Source organism: Somniosus microcephalus, chromosome 13 (assembly GCF_052327205.1).
Source record: "Somniosus microcephalus isolate GS21.2 chromosome 13, FLI_Smic_1.0, whole genome shotgun sequence".
NCBI lineage: Eukaryota > Metazoa > Chordata > Chondrichthyes > Squaliformes > Somniosidae > Somniosus > Somniosus microcephalus.
In genome coordinates, this window is record NC_140999.1 from 182774328 (window position 1) to 182795683 (window position 21356).

Consider the following 21356-nt stretch of genomic DNA (forward strand, 5'->3'; position numbering starts at 1 on the left):
AGCGCAGGCACAAAGTGCTCAAACACTGGATTAGAATCAAAAGAATTCAATAACATTGCAAACTTACAGCCCCACCACAATGATCAGTGGGTGAATATACAGGCTGGTGGGGTACAGTAGCATAGTGGTATTGTTACTGGACTAGTAATCCAGAAGCGTGATCTGGATCTGTGGAATTTAAATTCGATTAAATAAATCTGGAATCCAAAAGCTAGCATCAGTAATGGTGATCATGATACTACCGGATTGTTGTAAAAACCCATCTGGTTCACTAATGTCCTTTAGGGAAGGAAATCTGCCATCCTTACCCGGTCTGGCCTATATGTGACTCCAGACCCACAGCAATGTGGTTAACTCTCACTGCCCCTTTGAAATGGCCTAACAAGCCATTCAAAAAGGCAACTCACTACCACCTTCTCAAGGGCAATTAGGGATGGGCAATAAATGCTGGCCTTCCAGTGACACCCACATCCTGTTGTAAGATCTGGATCACAGGCCACACGCAGATTACACAAAAGGGTTTTAGAAGTTGTAAGGCTTTTATTAAAGAGCTGCAGTTTGAAAGCATAATCAGGTATTACATATGGTCTAAGCCGAGTATAATAGACATACAACCCGTGACAGTAGGAGCGATCTACGACTCCCGAATCGGAATGCCACGACCGGACGGACGGGGAGGCAGTAGTGGTCTCGGATTGGGTGGATTCCTGCAGTCTGCTGCAGCGGTCACTTCCGTTGGGTCACCTCTCAAGCTGTTGGAGGTGTGAGGCCGTCAGCCACCTCAGAGGCTAAACTTGACCAAGGTGTTAGGCCGTAGCCACCTCGGGGAAGCCTTTGCCCCTGACTGCCTGATTTCCCCTCTCGGTCGTCTATATTTATAGTTATTTCGGTGGGCTGGTAATCACCTGGTGTCAATCATTTGATCCCCATCCTATTGTCCAATTGTGAAGCGGGAAGGCAACCCTCGCCGTCCCTTTCTGCATGTCTGACAAGGCCTCCCTCTTATCTTTACGATGAATGTTTTGTTATGCTTCTTTAAGGACATTTTATGACTTTTCGGCTCCATTTTTGTCTATTATCCCCCACCCTGAGTTGTTTTGCATTTTACGATTCCCTTATCACTTCTACTTGTCTTTTGATGCTTGATATTTGACCTTGCTGGCATTTCTGCTATCTGTTCCCAGCTGCATGTTGTCAGTCTCTGCTCTAAGAATTAAAAACCCATCTTTGAATCTAACAGCTATTTCTTACACTGTGAATGAATAGAAAAAAAAAAACTGGGCATGTAGAGCAGAAATAGCCACGTTGTGCACATATGTAGTGGTGGCCTGTGGAATTATGGACACAACATAGCCAAGCCTGATCTTGCACTCACCCAATGCAAAGACGTACGTGTGCTTTCCGGCAGGAGTGACCGGGTAGAAATGAGGAGCAGGAACCGTGGCTGATTATGAGGATATGCAGTATGTTTCCTACATTACAAGAGTCGTAAAGCACTTTGCAACGTCCTGAGGTTATGAAAGAAAGAAAAGAAAAAGACTTGCATTTCTATAGCGCCTTTCACGAGCACCGGACATCCCAAAGCGCTTTACAGCCAATTAAGTATTTTTGAAGTGTAGTCACTGTTATAATGCAGGAAACGCGGCAGCCAATTTGCGCACAACAAGCTCCCACAAACAGCGATGCGATAATGACCAGATAATTTGTTTTAGTGATGCTGATTGAGGGATAAATATTGGCCCCAGGACACCGGGGAGAACTCCCCTGGCTCTTTTTCGAAATAGTGCCGTGGGATCTTTTACGTCCACCTGAGAGAGCAGATGGGGCCTCGGTTTAAAGTCCCATTCAGAAGACGGCACCTCAGACAGTGCAGCGCTCCCTCAGCACGGCACTGGAGTTTCAGTCTAGATGTTTGTGCCCACAAACTTCTGACTCAGAGGTGAGAGTGCTACCCACTGAGCCACTGGCTGACACATAAGGTGCTATATAAATGCAAGTTCTTTTCTTTGAATGCCATTTATAGTTTGCCAATCTCTGCCGAAGCTGCAGTAGGGATGCTGAAACTGGCCTCACCACTCCAGAGACTTGAGCACAAAAATCTAGGCGGACACTCCAGTGCAGTGCTGAGGGAGTGCTGCACTGTCGGAGGTGCCGTCTTCTGAATGGGACATTAAACCGAGGCCCCGTCTGCTCTCTCAGGTGGACATAAAAGATCCCACGGCACTATTTCGAAGAAGAGCTGGGGAGTTCTCCCCGGTGTCCTGGGGTCAATATTTATCCCTCAATCAGCATCACTAAAACAGATTATCTGGTCATTATCACATCGCTGTTTGTGGGAGCTTGCTGTGTGCAAATTGGCTGCCGCGTTTCCTACATTTACAACAGTGACTCCACTTCACAAATACTTCATTGGCTGTAAAGCGATTTGGGACGTCCAGTGCTCGTGAAAGGCGCTATAGAAATGCAACTGGGGGGGGGGGGGGGGGGGGGGGATAAAATCAGCCGCGTTTGCAGCTCTGGAATGCTAACCAGTAACTCCTGACGGAAAGCACACGTATGTCTGTACATTAAGTGAGTGGAAGTTCAAGGCTTGGCTGTGACCTGTTCATAATGCCGTAGGCCGCCACCACTCACCGTCTTGTTTCACGCACAACAAGTGATTGCTTGGGTGAGGTACCGCCAGCCATGTGGAACTGTGCGCCCAGCATCAATCAACGCCATCATGTCCAGGAGGAGAAAGGTGATAAAGAAACAAGAGGAAGGGGAAGAAAAAAAAACTCCAGCCATGGCACATCAGATTGACCATAAACATACTGTGCCACAGATGTGGGTTTTTGAAGACAGACAGACTTGCATTTATACTGCACCTTTCACAGCCTCAGGACGTCCCAAAGCGGGTTACAGGCAATGAAGTACTTTTCGAAGTGGAGTCACTGTTGGAATGTAGGAAACGCAGCAGCCAATTCGCACACAGCAAGCTCCCACAAAGGGTTTCAACCTGAAACGTCGACTCTATTTCTCTCTCCACGGATGTTGCCTGGCCTGCTGAGTTTTCCCAGCATTTTCTGTTGTTATTTTGGATTTCCAGCATCCGCAGTATTTTGCTATTGTAACAGCAATGTGATAATGGCCAGATAATCTGTTTTAGTGATGTTGATTGAGGGATAAGTATTGGCCCTGCTCGTCTTCGAAATAGTGCCATGGGATCATTTATGTCCACCTGCGAGGGCAGACGGGGACCTCGGTTTAATGTCTCATCTGAAAGACGGTACCTCCGACAGTGCAGCACTCTCTCAGCACTGCACTGGAGTGTCAGCCTAGATTTTTTGTGAGTAGATGTGGGTTTGTTGGACCTCTGAATCGCTCCAGACCATGAGTTTCTGATCTGACTTTACTGGGGGCGGGGGGCGCGGAAAGAAGCAAGGTGTGCAGATGCAGGGTAGGTATTTCCATAAAGGGAGGGAGTAAAGTCTGACTGAGTTCCCTCAGGCCAGTCTTCAAAAAGCTGATCCTAAAGCACCTGGAAAAGGTGATCCCATAGCTTCTATACAGAAAGCCCCTTTTCACAACAGGAATGCAACCAACTACATACATTATAGGTCTCCCTCCATCAGCTGCGATCAATAGTGTAAACACGTCCAGGTTTCCGGAGCCATTGAGAGTGCAGGCTCACTAAAATGAGGATCCAAGCCTCTACCTTCGGGATAGTGGGTGTGGTCCTGAGCATTTACTCTATGTGAGCCTCCATAGAAAAATTAATCCCAGCCTGTCTACAGAAACTAGCTTCCCAGTCTGGTCATTATCACATTGCTGTTTGTGGGATCTTGCTGTGCGCAAATTGGCTGCCACGTTTCCTACATTACAACAGTGACTGTACTTCAAAAAGTACCTATTGACAAACATTCATTACAAGCCCACAAACTCCCACAGCTACCTGGACTACACTTCCTCCCACCCCGCTTCCTGTAAGGTCTCTATTCCATTCTCCCAGTTTCTCCATCTCCGCCGCATCTGCTCTGACGATGCCACCTTCCATACCAGTGCTTCCGATATGTCTTCCTTTTTCCTCAACCGAGGATTCCCCTCTACTGTGGTTGACATGGCCCTTGACCGTGTCCGTTCTATCTCTCGCACTTCTGCTCTCACCCCTTCCCCTCCCTCCCGGAACCACAATAGGGTTCCCCTTGTCCTCACCTTTCACCCCACCAGCCTCCACATTCAACGGATCATCCTCCGCCATTTCCGCCACCTCCAGCGTGATCCCACCACCAAACACATCTTCCCCTCACCTCCCCTTTCAGCATTCCGAAGGGACTGCTCCCTCCGCGACACCCTGGTCCACTCCTCTATCACCCCCAACACCCCTTCCCCTTTGCCCGGCACCTTCCCGTGCAAGCGCAGGAGATGCAACACATGCCCTTATACCTCCCCACTTCCCACTGTCCAGGGCCCCAAACACCCCTTCCAGGTGAAACAGCGATTTACTTGTACTTCTCGCAATCTAGTATACTGTATTCGCTGCTCACGATGTGGTCTCCTCTACACTGGGGAGACCAAACGCAGATTTGCGGAACACCTCCGTTCAGTCCGTATGGGTGATCCCGAGCTTCCAGTCGCCTGTCACTTTAATTCTCCGCTCCACTCCCACTCTGATCTCTCTGTCCTCGGCCTCTTGCACTGTTCCAATGAAGCTCAACGTAAGCTCGAGGAACAGCACCTCATCTTTCGATTAGGCACTTTACAGCCTTCTGGACTCAACATAAAGTTCAACAATTTCAGACCATAACCTCTGCCCTTATGCTGTTTTTTCTATTTATTTTTTTTCTCTCTCCCACATGGCAGCTGTCGATCATTCTGCCATTTACACTTCATCTCGAGCCATCTTTTGTTTCTTAACCTGTCCCATTACCATCTCCTTTTGCCTTGCACCATCTCTTAATGTCTCTTAACCTCTCCTGCCTTCCATCCTATCACAGACCTTCCCTTTTGTTCTTTCCTCCCCTCGCCCCTTTCCCTGTCCCTGCACTTGCTTAAAAACCTGTTCCATTTCCTGCTTTTTTCCAGTTCTGACGAAGGGTCATCGACCTGAAACGTTAACTCTGTTTTTCTCTCCACAGATGCTGCCTGGCCTGCTGAGTAGTTCCAGCATTTTCTGTTTTTATTTCAAAAAGTACTTCATTGCCTGTAAAGTGCTTTAGGACATCCTGAGGCCCTGAAAGGCGCTACAGAAATGCAAGTCTTTTTCATGTGAATCCAAAAGCGCACAGACTCTGTTGAATTATCATCAGAAAGAATTTCTCTCCCAAGGACATTATATTGTTTATTTTTTTGCTATTTTCTAAGCACCTGCCTTAGGCAGAACTGTTAAACTAACTAAAACTTGTGAAGTGTCTTTTGGTGACTTGTTAATTGTTACCCTTAATTGTGTGAAATACTCAAAAAAAAAAAATTCACTCCTGCCCATTGTTGGATTCAGAGCAGAACTCCATTCAGAATCCAATGTCCCATTTCCAGGGAGTCAGAAAACATTGGCGCATTATGATGAGCTTCCCCCAGATGTCTTTGACTCCCTTTAATTATATCGTAAAAATCAAGACACTTGACAAGACTTTGCTAGACCCAAACACTTAGGTTTAGAAACATCTACTGCACCCCCACCCCCGCCTATAAATCACACTACGACCCTCCCCACTCCCGAAAACCTTTCAGGATGCCACGCTTTTCAGAGATTGTTAAGTCTCGTGGAGATTAGACTTTGTTTCTGGCCATGTAGTGCCAACCATCACCCTTCCCTCAGCATTGCACAAACAGGAATTGGGCAAAATGGCCAATTCCTTTGTGTAAAAAAAACAGGGATGGAAGTGTCCGTACACGAAGCAGTTTCTCTCTTCAGCGACCTTCCCCCCCAGCAGTACGTGCACAGTTAGGATATGCAATTACCTCCTCAATTTCTCGAGAGTGGTGGAAGGGGCAGGGCAGCTTACAGGCCTCTCCCTGGACTGTCTACATCATTCCTTCTTCTGTGCCCCACCCAAGATGGACAGTAAGTTTTTTTTCCTTTCTCTGCTCCCACCCCACAATTATCTTGAATCAGAATTGAAACGTAGCAACAACAACAACTTGTATTTATATAGCGCCTTTAACGTAGTAAAATGTCCCAAGGTGCTTCACCGAACAAAATTTGACAGCGAGCCACGTAAGGAGAAATTAGGACAGGTGACCAAAAGCTTGGTCAAAGAGGGAGGTTTTAAGGAGCGTCTTAAAGGAGGAAAGGGAGGTAGAGGCGCGGAGCGGTTTAGGGAGGGAATTCCAGAGTTTAGGACCCTAGGCAGCTGAAGGCACGGCCGCCAATGGTTGTGCGATTATAATCAGGGATTCTCAAGAGGGCAGAATTAGAGAAGCGCAGATATCTCGGGCTGGGGGGGGGAGGGGCGGCTGAAGGAGATTGCAGAGATAGGGAGGGGCGAGGTCATGGAGGCATTTGAAAACAAGGATGAGAATTTTAAAATTGGTGCGTTGCTTAACAGTGGAGTACAATAGTAGAAACTCAGTGATGAGGAAGCGCGATTTACGGGAAGCGCTGCGGAGCTTTAATAGGTTCGGTACTTACTGTAGCAAAGCCACAATCCACGCGGCTGATCTTCTCAATGGCCTCGATGACATCCCTGCCCAGCTCCAGCAGAGTTGGGTCTCCAGTTGCTCGATACAGATACATAGCACTCTCTATAAGCTCTGTAACAACAAACCATCCTCTTTAACAGCGTGAGCTCAGGCTGGCAAAATCCAGTCTCTTTGGACATCGCATCAATTGCGCTGGAGCAAAGACAGCTGGTGGAAGCAAGGAGACCCCCCCAAAAGCTACCAGTTGACTGCACGTTTACACGGAGGGCATTTTTAACATAGAAACATAGAAGATAGGAGCAGGAGTAGGCCATTCGGCCCCTCGAGTCCGCTCCACCATTTAATGAGATCATGGCTGATCATCCAAACTCAGTACCCTGTCCCTGCTTTCTCCTCATATCCCTTGATCCCTTTAGCCTTAACATCTCTGCGAAGTTTGGGCGATGTCCCCGTTGAGTTTCAGAGACTGCGGGACACCTTAGGGTGCAGTGTACCTCGGCTGTCACTGAGGCAAGAGTTTGAAACGGCCCCAATCGCAGACTAGCGAGTGTGCTGGGGTCAGTGGAGTTCAGAATAAACTGACTAAATTTGGCATCACACCAGTGGCGATGAAGTACATAGGGGCGAGGGGAGAATTGGTTTTTCATTCCTTTCTTGCTCGATTTTCAAAATCAGACGGGGTGTAAATCGGGCGGCCATTAACGCCCACTTCTGCGCTACCGCCGAAGAACGGTTACATCCCCCAAGTGTCAGCCGTGGCTCAGTGGGCAGCACTCTCGTCTCGGAGTCAGAAGGTTGTGGGTTAAAGTTCCACTCCAGAGACTTAAGCCCAAAATTCTAGGCTGACACTCCAGTGCAGTGCTGAGGGAGTGCTGCACTGTCGGAGGTGCTGTCTTTCGGGTGAGATGTTAAACCGAGGCTCTGTCTGCTCTCTCGGGTGGACGTAAAAGATCCCACGGCACTACTTTGAAGAAGCGCAGGGGAGTTATCCCCGGTGTCCTGGCCAATATTTATCCCTCAATCAACATAACAAAAACAGATTATTTGGTCATCATCATTGCTGGTTGTGGGAGCTTGCTGTGCACAAATTGGCTCCCACATTACAACAGTGACTACACTTCAAAAAGTACTGTAAAGCTCTTTGGGATGTCTGGTGGTTGTGAAAAGTGTTTTATAAATGCAAGTCTTCCTTTTTATTTCTTTCATGATGTATATACAGGAAACTCTTTGGTATCCGGCACCGACGGGACCGGGATGGTGCCGGTTGATTAAAAATTCCAGATGACGGAGAGGGTTATCTACCGAGGCTATTTTTAACAAACAAACAGTCAGACTCCTGTTATTGAGGTGTTCGGACTTCCGACAGCGCCAAGAAGCCGAGTAGTGGCAGTTTGGAGAACTACCCCCACTGACTAACTCGGCCACTGCGGGAGACTCGGACTCGGCAACATTTCCGGTTATTGAGGTGTTGTTTTCGGAGTATGCATTTTGCCGGTTAATAGAGAATTCCGGATATTTAGGTGCCGTTTAAACGAGAGTTTCCTGTAGAGTGAAACAATGAGAATGCCAGCATTTCTACAAGGGCCTGTCTGTGTCTGCCTTGTCTAGCATCAGGGCAAGGTTATCCTGTAATACACTTGCGTGTTTTAAAAAAAATCTTAGTACTGTACGTACTTCTAGAAGGCAAAATCCCCATCACAACAAATTTCAAGGATGGCAGTGGTGCATAATCTGCACATTGAGTGCTAAGATGGAACGATGGCTTTGAAGCTGTTATTTTCCCCACAGGCACTCTTGATTTTGGCTGTGGGGCTCAGGGTGGACACAAAGTGAAAGAGGGAGCGGGGCTTCATCGCTACTGTAGTCCGACAGAGTCATAGGGCAGGATTTTCATTGGGCTGTGGAAGCGGGATTGGAGGCGTGTGGGGGGTTAAAATCTCGAAATTGGGGGGCACGAACCAATCTCGCCCCCATGCCAGTTTCAAAGGAGGCGGATACCCGACCTGTGCTGGGACCCGCCTCCCCGAGGTGGGAAGGGGATTAGTGCCAATTAACTGCCTGTTAACAGGTAGTTAACGGGCAGCTTTTAGCCTAATCCCTATTTTTATTCCTGAAGTGTGGGATTCCCGACGGCTCCAAACCACGCCAAGTTAGCGAGGCGGACCGTCGGGCTTGGAGGGTTCGAGATGTCCGACGTTCAGGTGAGTGATGGGTGCATGAGGTAAGTGTGTTTGGTGTGTGTAAAGTGCTTAAAGAAGTTTTACTTACCTTTACAGGCTTCCTTCCTTCAGGTCTCGGGAGTCCCTCATCTCACCGGCACAGAAAGCAGAATGGCCGCGAGCTGTCAAAAGTTGCAGCATTCAGCTTTCTGTTCTGGAGAGATCTCTAAATCAGCCTGAGAGGAAGGAATTAACTTGGAGTACAGATTGTCAGTGTTTGGCAGCTTCAAAGAGCTGTCAAACGCTGATATTTCATCTGTCAAAAGCTCTTGACAGATGAAATGTCAATCTGTGATGTCACATGTTGCCGGGTGGCCCTTAATTGGCCTGCTGAGCCCACTGGGCGGGCTCAACAAGGTCAATCAAGTGAAAATCGCGTGGGTTGGCCACAACTCGATGGAGGCGGGACTACAACCCCAAAAGTTGTAGTCCCGCCTCCTACACGCCTCCAGTATCAAAATCCAGCCCATAGAGTTATACAGCACAGAAAGAGGCCTTTCGGCCCATCGTGTCTGCGCCAGCCATCAAGCCCTATCTATTCTAATCCCATTTTCCAGCACTTGGTCCGTAGCCTTGTATGCTATGGCGTTTCAAGTGCTCATCTAAATGCTTATTGAATGTTGTGAGTGTTCCTGCCTCTACCACCCTTTCAGGCAGTGAGTTCCAGATTCCAACCACCCTCTGGGTGAAAAAGTTTTTCCTCAAATCCCCTCTAAACCTCCTGCCCCTTACCTTGAAACTATGCCCCCTGGTTATTGACCCCTCTACTAAGGGGAGAAGTTCCTTTCTATCTACCCTATCTATGCCCCTCATAATTCTGTACACCTCAATCAGGTCCCCCCTCAGCCTTCTCTGCTCTAAGGAAAACAACCCCAGCCTGTGCAGTCTCTCTTCATAGCTGAAGCGCTCCAGCCCAGGTAACATCCTGGTGAATCTCCTCTGCACCCTCTCCAATGAAATCACATCCTTCCTATAGTGTGGCGACCAGAACTGCACACAGTATTCCAGCTGTGGCCTAACTAGCGTTTTGTACAGCTCCATCATAACCTCCCTGCTCTTATATTCTATGCCTCGGCTAATGAAGGCAAGTATCCCATATGCCTTCTTAACCACCTTATCTACCTGCTGCCTTCAGGGATCTATGTACATGCACGCCAAGGTCCCTCTGATCCTCTGTCCTACCATTCATTGTGTATTCCCTTGCCTTGTTAGTCCTCCCAAAATGCATCACCTCACACTTTTCAGGGTTAAATTCCGTTTGCCACGGTTCTGCCCATCTGACCAACCCATCTATATCGTCTTGTAGCCCGAGGCTTCCCTCCTCGCTATTTACCACTCCACCAATTTTCATGTCATCTGCGAACTTACTGATCATACCTCCTACATTCATATCTAAATCATTAATGTACACTACAAACAGCAAAGGACCCAGCACCAATCCCTGTGGTACACCACTGGACACAGGCTTCCAGTCACAAAAACAACCTTCGACCATCACCCTCTGCCTCCTGCCACTAAGCAAATTTTGGATCCAATGTGCCAAATTGCCCTGGATCCCATGGGCTCTGGCCTTCTTGACCAGTCTCCCATGCGGGACTTTGTCAAAAGCCTTACTGAAGTTCATGTAGACTACATCAACTGCACTACCCTCATCCACCCTCATCCACACACCTAGTCACCCCCTCGAAAAATTCAATCAAATTGGTTAGACAAAGCCATGCTGACTATCCTTGATTAATCCTTGCCTCTCCAAGTGGAGACTAATTCTGTCCCTCAGAAGTTTTTCCAATAATTTTCCTACCATTGATGTTAGGCTCACTGGCCTGTAATTCCCTGGTTTATCCCTACTACCCTTCTTGAATAATGGTACGACGTTAGCTGTCCTCCAGTCCTCTGGCACCTCCCCTGTGGCCAGAGAGGATCTGAAAATTTGTGTCAGAGCCCTTGCAATCTCCTTCCTTGCCTCACACAGCAGCCTAGGATACATCTCATCTGGGCCTGGGGATTTATCCACTTTTAAGCCCGCTAAAACCGCTAGTACCTCCTCCCTCTCAATACTAATTTCTTCAAGTATATCACAATCCCCCTGCCTGATTTCTATGCCTACATCATCCTTCTCTATAGTGAACACAGATGCGAAATATTCATTTAAAACCTCACCTACATCTTCCGGCTCTACACACAGATTGCCACTTTGGTCCCTAATGGGCCCTACTCTTTCCCTGGTTATCCTCTTGCCCTTAATATACTTATAAAACACCTTGGGATTTTCCTTTATTTTGCCCGCCAATGGGATACCCCCAGTAATAGGCTGGAAAGCTACACTGAAAGAGGCCTAGGAACAGATCACTGTCCAACACAGTCAGAGAGAAGGAAGTGTGTGTGTGTGTGTGTGTGTGTGTGTGTGTGTGTGTCGGGGGGGGGGGGGGGAAGTGGGGGCGAAGGACCAGGACATTTTAAAACAGCACATTACAAGAGGTGTATTGAGGTTCTCGTCCCCAATGTTTGGCGATGGAAGTTAGTTTTACATTTTTAATACTTACTTAAAATCTCGAAACCTCATCAAAACTTAAATGCAGAGTTCCCGCCCCATGGCCCGAGTTAGCCGATTTCGGCCACAGCAGCAGCAGAAGTGCAACAATGGGCCTCAGATCCCCAAGAACAATAGCTCCTGATCCAGGGAATGACCTTTGCTGGAAGCTGCATGCCTGGAGACATTGGGAAGAGTACAATCAGGCTTGGCTGTGGTGCCCCCCCACAGTCAAGTAGCCCGTTGGCAAAAAAAAGATAAAAAAATAGCCGAAATACATTTTATTAGTTGTGCACTGACTGGAACGAAGTGGGGTTCATTCAGAGTGTTAAAGACTCTTAAACAGCTCCCTTGATGGCCCAGGGAGTTCAGCCAGTGTCATACAAGCCAGAAAGACCTCTCGGAGTCTGTGCCGAATTAGCTGGGGCAGCCATCAGCTTGCAGTAATTGGCCTGTGTATGCTTTTGTTTCAGAGGGGAAGTCAGCCAGAGTTCTACACTGCTATCTAGAGACTCCTGGTAGAAGTACAGGATAGGGTTTAGCTGCAATGCCCCCTGTAGTGAAACAGCTCAACTGTCAAGGCTCACACATAAATAATGGCCACTCAGTCAAGGTATCGGAGGATGACCTGCGCCTGTGGAATTAACGACTTCAAGAGCGGGGGGGATTTGGCAAAATATGTTTTTTTTTTAATTAAATCACAGAATCACAGAAACCCCAGTGCAGATAGAGGCCATTTCGGCCCATCAAGCCTGCACCGACACATATCCCACCCGATCCCCGTAACCCCTACACCAAGACATGTCCCACCCTATCCCCGTAACCCCACGTATTTAATCCCCCTAACACTAAGGGTCAATTTATCATAGCCAATCAACCTAACCCGCACATCTTTGGACTGTGGGAGGAAACCGGAGCACCCGGAGGAAACCCACGCAAACACGGGGAGAATGTGCAAACTCCACACAGACAGTCACCCGAGGCCGGATTCGAACCCGGGTCCCTGGCGCTGTGAGGCAATAGTGCTAACCACTATGCCACCGTGCCGCCCAAATGCCCCATCTGCAATAAAATTACGGAAAGGGAACATCAGCAAGGGCTGTCCCAGGACCTGTGTAGCTGGTATTTAACATTGACTGGTCATCTATCTAGTTTGCTGTTGGTGGGACCACAATGGTTGCTGCATTTGCCGACATAAAAAGCAGTGGTTACACTTGGCTGTGCAGTGCCTTCGGACATCCCGAGAAAAGAAAGAAAGAAAGACTTGCATTTATATAGCACCTTTCACAACCACCGATCTTCTCAAATCGTTTTACAGCCAATGAAGTACTTTTTGAAGTGTAGTCACTATTGGAATGTAGCAAACACGGCAGCCAATTTGCGCACAGCAAGCTCCCACAAACAGAAATGTGATAATGACCAGATATACTGATTAAAGGATAAATATTGGCCAGGACACCGGGGAATAACTCCCCTGCTCTTCTTCGAAATAGTGCCGTGGGATCTTTTACGTCCACCTGAGAGAGCAGACGGGGCCTCGGTTTAACGTCTCATCTGAAAGATGGCTCCTCCGACAGTGCAGCACTCTCTCAGCACTGCACTGGGAGTGTCAGCCTAGCTTTTTGTACTCAAGTCCCTGGAGTGGGACTTGAACCCACAACCTTCTGACTCAGAGGCGAGGGTGCTACCCACTGAGCCACGGCTAATGTGAAAGGGTGCTATTTAAACGGAATTACAGGAAACTTTGGTTTATCCGGAGGTTAACTGTCCAGAATGCTCGATCCACCGGCAAAAATCAGGAGCCGTTTCGTTAGGTTTTTTTTCTTTTCGTTGCTTTTTTTTTCAACCAGTCAGGCTCTGCAAGGTCTCGCTGAAGCTGTTGCTAAGCTACAGAGACGCTTGCAAGGTACGGCCGACTGTTTAGAAGCTGTTGGGTTTGTTGCCAGATACGGAGCTCAAAATCTCCGTATGTTTCAACATTAGCGCTGGTTTGTCCAGCAGTTTTGATGGGACAGCAACAGCTCGGTCCCGTCGGTGCCGGATATCACAAAGTTTCCTGTAATGGAATTTAAACTTTCTTCACCTGGTCGAAGCGGATAGCCTTCCCGCTTGTCCACCGTTGAACCCTGAGGGATGCTGTAAAACTCAGGCAGGCCCCCGTACTGCTTCCAAACCTGGTAGTAGTTGTGGAATGTTTTCATCGCGTTATTTATGTCCCCAATCAGGCTCTACGGTAGAAAAAAAACACATCAGCCCCGGCTTCAAATGCAAAAAATCTGCTGAAGATTTAAGAGTTTTTAAACTGTCGTAATTTCTTTATAGCTGAAATGTACATCATAAAGAGCATCACCATCACCCCGTCCTCGCTGACCTGCATTGACTCCCGGTTAAGCAACACCTAGATTTTAAAATTCTCATCCTTGTTTTCAAATCCCTCCATGGCCTCGCCCCTCCCTATCTCCTGTAAACTCCTCCAGCCCCACAACGCTTCCGAGATATCTGCGCGCCTCCAATTCTGCCCTCTTGAGCATCCTTGATTTTCATCGCTCCACCACTGGCGGCCGTGCCTTCAGCTGCCTGGGTCCTAAGCTCTGGAATTCCCTCCTTAAACCTCTCCGTCTCTCTTTCCTCTTTTAAGACTCTCCTTAAAACCTACCTCTTTGACCAAGCTTTTGGTCAGCTGCCCGAATATCTCATGTGGCCTCGGTGTCAAATTTTGTTTCATAAGGAGCATCTTAAAGGAGCGGAGAGAGGTGGCGTGGCTTAGGGAGGGAATCCCTAGGCAGGGAAAGCTATGGGGAGATTTAATAGAGGTGTTCGAAATTATGAAGGGTTTTCACACAGTAAATAAGGGGAAACTGTTTCCATTGGCAGGAGGGTCGGTGACCAGGGGACACAGATTTAAAGTAATTGGCAAAAGGAACAGGGGGAAGGTGAGGACTGTTTTTTTTATTTTTTTTTATAACACAGCGAGTTGTTGTGATCTGGAATGCACTGCCAGAAAGGGCGGTGGAAGCAGATTCAATAATAACTTTCAAAAGGGAAATGGATAAATACTTGAAACGGAAAAAAAAAATTGCTGGGCTACAGGGAAAGAGCAGGGAGAGTGGGACTAATTAGACAGCTCTTTCAAAGAGCCGGCACAGGGGAGACGGGCCGAATGGCTTCTTTCTGTGCTGTAAGATTCTATGATCTAATTGTGCTCCTTGGGGGAATTTTCCCAGCCCTGAGGAGGCGTGACTGCCGGGAAAATGGCAGAAACTGGGAGCGGGTACCGACCCCACTCCCAACCTGCCTCCGTGCCATCTTCCCAGGAGGCGGGTCCCCGAGTCGCGCAGGGACCCGTCTCCTCGAGGCGGGAAGGGGATTAGAGCCAATTAACTGCCTGTTATAGCTAACAGGCAGTTCTGAGGCTTTTCCCCATTTTGAGCCTTCTGCTGTGGGCTTCCCGACAGCTGCGAACCTCGCCAGGGTCAGCGAGGCGAGCAGTGGATCTGCGGGGGTGAGAGGGGTCGAAATGTAAGATGTAGAGTTGAGTGATGAGTGCAAGTGTGGAGAGATAAGTATGAAAGGTGAGTGTAAAGTGTTAGAAAAAGTTTCCTTACCATTGCTTCTTCCTGCAGGGTTCAACTGTTGGGGATCCGGAGGTGCCTCATCTCAACGGCAGAGATGACAGAATGGCTGCTGCATTCTCAGATGCAGCAGCCATCTGCTTTCTGCTGAGGAGAGAGGTCTTGGTGAGCCTATGTGCAAGGGCTCACCTTAAGACCAGAGATTGTCAGTGTTTGACAGCTTCTCAAAGCTGTCAAAACGCTGACAATTCATCTGTCAAATAATTTTCGACAGTTGAAGCGTCATACGTGACGTCATCTATCACCGGCTTTCCCTTAATTGGCCGGTAGGGCGGGGCTGAACAAGGCCAATCAAGGGAAAATAGCGTGCGTTCGTCAGACGTCGCTGGGGGCGGGACTAGAACCCGGAAGGCAGCTGTCCCGCCCCCAACTCGTCTTGGCTGGCGAAATCCAGCCCGAAGCCTCTTGAGCCTGCTTACATTGTCACTCCCTGGTAATTTAGACAAAAGCCAAGAATATACGACAATAGGCAACCCAGTGCAATTTTGAGCAGCGTAACGCCCTTTTTGAAACTGTCTGTACCATTATAAAATGAAGTGACAGTGCCGAGAACACACAATAAGCAGCACATTTTAGAAGCAAGATGCTCCTTAGTTGTTTGTTCATCGTGTTACAGCATCGTGTCACCATTTGTATACTTATAAACAAACCCCTTTGACAAACGAATAGGAAGATAGGGATTGCTAGGCGAAAAAAGACCACAGCCCATCTAATTTGTTTGCCTTCTACCATCCTGGTAGTCGCATGCTACAGTGACAATGGAGTGGTTGACTAATCGGGGGCTTAATTTATAAAAACCAAAAGTAAAAGTATGTGCTTGTACAGCACCGTGTGTTACAGAACCAACAACCCAAGCCGCAGCTATGGGGGCTGCACTGCTTCTATCCCACTGCGCACAGAGTTGCTGATCTCAGCTGCATCGTAATGAGGAAGTACTAAGCAGAGAGAAGACAACTCCGCAAAAGGCGGGGGAGATGGGAAGAACGTGATTCTTCCCGGACTGCTGCACGCACGGGAAGAAAATACAGGAAAGCGATAACCTCACAAAAAAAACCCAGTGAATTCCAGCAGGCTAATCGGTTGTGGAAGCGCCAGCCATGGCTCAGGGGATAGCACCCTCGCCTCCCAGTCCGAAGGTTGTGGGGTTCGTGTCGCACTCCAGAGGCCTGAGCACGAAAATCTAGGCCGTCACTGAGGGAGTGCTGCACTGTCGGAGGCGCCGTCTCTCGGACGAGACATTAAACTGAGGCCCCGTCTGCTCCCTCAGGTCTGATCCCATGGCACTATTTTGAAGAAGAACAGGGGAGTTATTCCCCGGTGTCCCGGCCAATATTTATCCCTCAATCAACATCACTAAAAAAATGGATTATCTGGTCATTATCACATTGCTGTTTGTGGGAGCTTGCTGTGTGCAAAATGGCTGCTGCGTTTCCTACATTACAACAGTGACTACACTTCAAAAGTACCTCATTGGCTGTAACACAAGCTGGGTGGAAGGGTAAGCTGTGAGGAGGATGTCATGAAACTCCAGTACGATTTGGACAGGTTGGGTGATTGGGCAGAAACATGGCAAATGCACTATAATGTGGATAAATGTGAGGTTATCCACTTTGGTGGCAAAAACAGGAAGGCAGATTATTATTTGAATGGCAATAGATTGGGAGAAGGGGAAGTGCAACGAGACCTGGGTGTTCTTGTCGCTGAAGGTAAGCATGCAGGTGCAGCAGGCGGTTAAGAAGGCAAATGGTATGTTGGCCTTCGTAGCAAGAGGGTTCGAGTACAGGAACAAGGATGTCTTGCTACAGTTGTACAGGGCCTTGGTGAGACCACACCTTGAGTATTGTGTGCAGTTTTGGTCGCCTTACCTGAGGAAGGATGTTCTTGCCATGGAAGGAGTGCAGCGAAGATTCACCAGGCTGATACCTGGGATGGCAGGAATGACGTATGAGGAGAGATTGGGCTTATACTCACTGGAGTTTAGAAGATTGAGAGGGGATCTCATCGAAACCTATAAAATTCTGTCAGGCCTGGACAGACTAGATGCAGGAAGGATGTTTCTGATGGTCGGGGAGTCCAGAACCAGGGGTCACAGTCTAAGGATAAGGGGTAAGCCATTTAGGACTGAAATGAGGAGGAATTTCTTCACCCAGAGAGTGGTGAACCTGTGGAATTCTCTGCCACAGAGGGCGGTGGAGGCCAGTTCATTAAATATATTCAAGAAAGAGTTGGATATATTTCTTAAGGCTAAAGGGATCAAGGGATATGGGGAGAAGGCAGGGACAGGGTACTGAATTTGGATGATCAGCTATGAACTCATTGAATGGCGGAGCAGGCTCGAAGAGCCAAATGGCCTACTCCTGCTCCTATCTTCTATGTTTCTGTTTCTAAAGCGCTTTGGGATGTCCCGAGATCTTGAAAGGCGCTATAGAAATGGAAGTCTTTTATCAGAGCTGAGCCCAATCCCTATCCCACATTTTCCATCAAGATCTCTAGGCAGTGATCCTTATCTACTCTATCAACACCCCAAATATTATTGAACAACTCTATTAAATCTCCCCTTTACCATCGCTGCTCAAAAGAGAACAATCCCAGCTTCCCTAATCTCTCCACATAACCTTGTTCCCGCGAGACTGCAGACTGACAAATTGGACCGGGAGAGTGGGAGCAATCTCTCATCAAGTTTCTCCTCAAAAAGGAACACTGCAATATCAACAGGTCCATCATCCGAGTCAAGCAGCTACAACTTAAGCCTTAACCGGTAGAACCGGTCTGGAGTGAGATTTTAGCCCAACTTAAAATTCAAAAGAAGGAAACACCACACAAAAAAAAGAGGTCCGAGATCAGCACAACAGTCCAGCAATTCTGACCTGCAGTCCCGGCCAGAAAGCTTCCAGAGACTGGAAGACAGGCATGGAGACGGTGCCTTTGTACATCTGAACCCAGACGTACCAGTCATCAAATTTTGTGTAATTCTTAATAACTTTTTCATAGTCTATGAGGAAAAAAAAGAAATAAATTACAGTAAGGAACTAAATTGAGATTCATTTTAAACAGGAATAAATTCTTAAAAACTTGATTCATTTTCCAGAGATTTCTGTGACAGCTGGTATCTGCTACGATGACTAAGGGTCATTCTCGGTTAGTGTTTGTGTGGGCAATTTGGAGGCTGGACCAGAATGTTCTGTGTCCCATCAGTGTGAGAGCAAGCGCTGTCCAAATGTTCCGATTATTAATACAAAGATGATTTCCAAAGTACACTTTGTACGAGCGCCCACTTTGCCAAGGGATTTAATTTCTTCTGGTAGCCCACTGGTTCACACAGAACGGGAGCTATTTTCACCCAGGTTGCTAACCTCTTTAACTTCACAAGTTAACCAGAGGATAATGTCAAAGGGTATTAAACTTGCATGCGTGTTACTCATAGGGAAATCATTTACACACTTCACAGGAGAACACTGGATCCTGAATTTCCTGAAAAGTTACGTCGCAACCCTAATTTTTTGGGGGGGCCGCGGGGCCCCTTTAACGGGCTGCGTGGCCCGTTCAAAGTTCCGCGCATGCGTGGTTGTTTGCATTGTAGAGCCAGCTCATCGGCTGTGCGAGACCTTGAGACAGCTGCTTGGCCACACAGCTTAAAGGGAATGTTGGTCCTAACTACGGTGCAAGAGCAGCAACCGGCCACTCCCCCCCCACCCCCCAAGGAAATCCGCGTTTCGTCGATTGACAGTGAAACATTGACACGCATGAATTAACTCGATCATTTACATAGTTTCGGAGACAGTTGCGCCAAATTCCTCTGCCGCTCATTTACATAGCTCCGCCCCCAAGCCCAACTCACGTAAATTTCCTGGATTTCCCGCAAAGAATGTGCTCGCGTAGATCCACACCCACAAATTTAGGTACAGCTTGGCCCAAAGTCACCCAACATTGGCGTGAGTGAGACTTCTGGAGTTTGCTGAAACTTTCGTAACACTTTATGGAAGAGCAGCAGCAGAGGCAGCAGGCTTGGAGAGTGAGGCGCAATGGCAGGAAAACAGCATCCCCCTCACGATTACTCCTATTGGTGGTCGTGCATTTGCACTTGTTTTTACACCGGTGCAAATGAGATCAGCAGGAAATCTTGGTGCAAATTTCCCACTGGGCAGAAAACCAGCGTAAATTTAAGCATAATTTCTGCATAAATGCAAACCAGGAAATTCCGGGCCAATTGTTTCAATCCACAGAACTAAATACTTCAAATCATAAATAACAACAGAAAATGCTGTAAATACTCAGCAGGCCAGGCAGCACCAGTGGAGAGAGAAACAAAGTTAACGTTTCAGGTCTGGGACCCTTCAAATCATAGTCCATCTTCTTAACAAAACTAATTCAAGCTGTCATTCTGATCCAAGATCCCCTCCTCCCTGCTTTTGCTAAAGGATATGTCTAAATAGAGTGTGGCTCAATAATCTAAGAGACCAGGTCAAATTAAATAGAGTAAAGCAATACCCACTGTCTGATCAAGCACTGCCAGGTAGGGTACAAGTATAGGTTAGAGTAAAGTTCCCTCTTACTCTGCCTCGCCACAGGACAGGTATAACACGAGCTGTACGTTTTACCAGTACTCCCACCCCGCCAAATATTTCATACCAAACATCAAAAGCTATAGTCGCAATCGCGACACAGAAAGAGGTTTAATTAGAGCACAATTCTTACCAAGGAAAGAAGACATCAGCCCCTCATCCTGCAATAGGATGGCGCCTTTCACCAGGTACTCAAAATAGGAGTCGACCCCTGCCCCTATCCCAGCATCCTGCGCCACCCACTTTGATGTTACCACATCGATATGGTTTCCAACCTATGGGAAAGAGATGGGGGAGTGGGGGAACAAAAAAGGGAGAAAAGATCCAGTTAAAACAGACCCTGATTTTATAGTCACTGAAACAAATGGAGTGGGTTTTGGTTGGGTGATGTGATCGTTATGCCCTCCCCATAACCTGCAGTGTCAGCCGTGGCTCAGTGGGTAGCACCCCCACCTCCGAGTCAGAAGGTTGTGGGTTCAAGTCCCACTTCCAGCGTCTTGAGCACAGAAATCTAGGCTGACACTCCAGTGCAGTACAGAGGGAGTGCTGCATGTTGGAGGTGCCGTCTTTCAGATGAGACGTTAAACCGAGGCCCCGTCTGCTCTCTCTCAGGTGGATGTAAAAGATCCCATGGCACTATTTCGAGAAGAGCAGGGGAGTTATTCCCCGGTGTCCTGGCCAATATTTATCCCTCAACCAACATCAAAGAGATTGTCTGGCTATTATCACATTGCTGTTTGTGAAATCTTACTGTGCGCAAATTGGCTGCCGTGTTTCCTACATTACAACAGTGACTACACTCCAAAAATTACTTAATTGGCTGTAAAGCGCTTTGAGCGTCCTAAGGTCGCTATATAAATGCAAGTCTCTCATTTTACCCACTCCCAGAGAAGAATCATTCTTTTGTTTTGAAAGGGAAGTTGTGTTGTTCATTGTGTACAGAGGCAATCCACTGGACCTCCTCTTGCCATCGAGGATTCTGCGACTGCTTTTCTTGCAGGGTTCTGATGTTTTAGGAGCTAGCTCCTCCACCGCTCCACATCCCTGTTAAGCCAAGCGACCAAAACAAGAAATTCCCTTTACAAATAACTCCAGATCTGTTCCTTCAGGGCCACAGGAAAGCCAGCTTGTGGAAAGCAACCAGTCAACAACAACTTGCATTTATATAGCACCTTTAACTGAGTAAAACGTCCCAAGGCGCTTCACAGGAGCGATTATCAGACAAAGTTTGACACCGAGCCACATAAGGAGATATTAGGGCAGGTGACCAAAGAGGTAGGTTTTAAGGAGCGTCTTAAAGGAGGAGAGAGGCGCGGAGAGGTTTAGGGTGGAATTCCAAAGCTCAAGGGCTGAATGTTTTCGTAGATGACATTGACTACAGGGGCAAGTGACAGTAAAGGCATGTTGAAAGAGCAGCAATGGATCACTAATTAACCATTAAAAAAATTAACTCAGGTAGGACCAATTATAAGATATATTCAAGGCGGAGATCGATAGATTTTTGGATTCGAGGTGAATCAAGGGATCTGGGGATGGGGCGGAAAAGTGGAGTTGAGGTCGAAGATCAGCCATGATCTTATTGAATGGCGGGGCAGGCTCGAGGGGCCGTTTGGCTGACTCATGCTCCTATTTCTTGTGTTCTTATGTAATTACAAGCAGCCAAATCTCGTTAATGATATGTCCATCTTTGAAGTTGATAGCCGAGCTCTCTACAGACCAAAGTTCAACGACTGGCAATTTCTGTGGCAATTCATATCAATTGGGAACCACCAACCCGGCCACATTAAAAATA

The 21356-nt window shown here is 47.7% G+C and overlaps 1 protein-coding gene across 4 annotated transcripts in view; it reads right to left on the bottom strand.

Annotated features, from left to right (window-relative positions):
• edem2 (ER degradation enhancer, mannosidase alpha-like 2) overlaps positions 1–21356 on the bottom strand; it is a 105407-nt gene that overhangs the window by 613 nt on the left and 83438 nt on the right. For all 4 annotated transcript variants that reach the window (XM_086005760.1, XM_086005757.1, XM_086005761.1 and 1 more), the window contains 4 exons: positions 19698–19839; positions 17870–17994; positions 13454–13598; positions 6611–6732 (listed from right to left, as the gene is read on the bottom strand). In XM_086005760.1, the coding sequence (XP_085861886.1) occupies positions 6611–6732; positions 13454–13598; positions 17870–17994; positions 19698–19839 (534 nt within the window). The remainder of the gene's footprint in view (positions 1–6610; positions 6733–13453; positions 13599–17869; positions 17995–19697; positions 19840–21356) is intronic.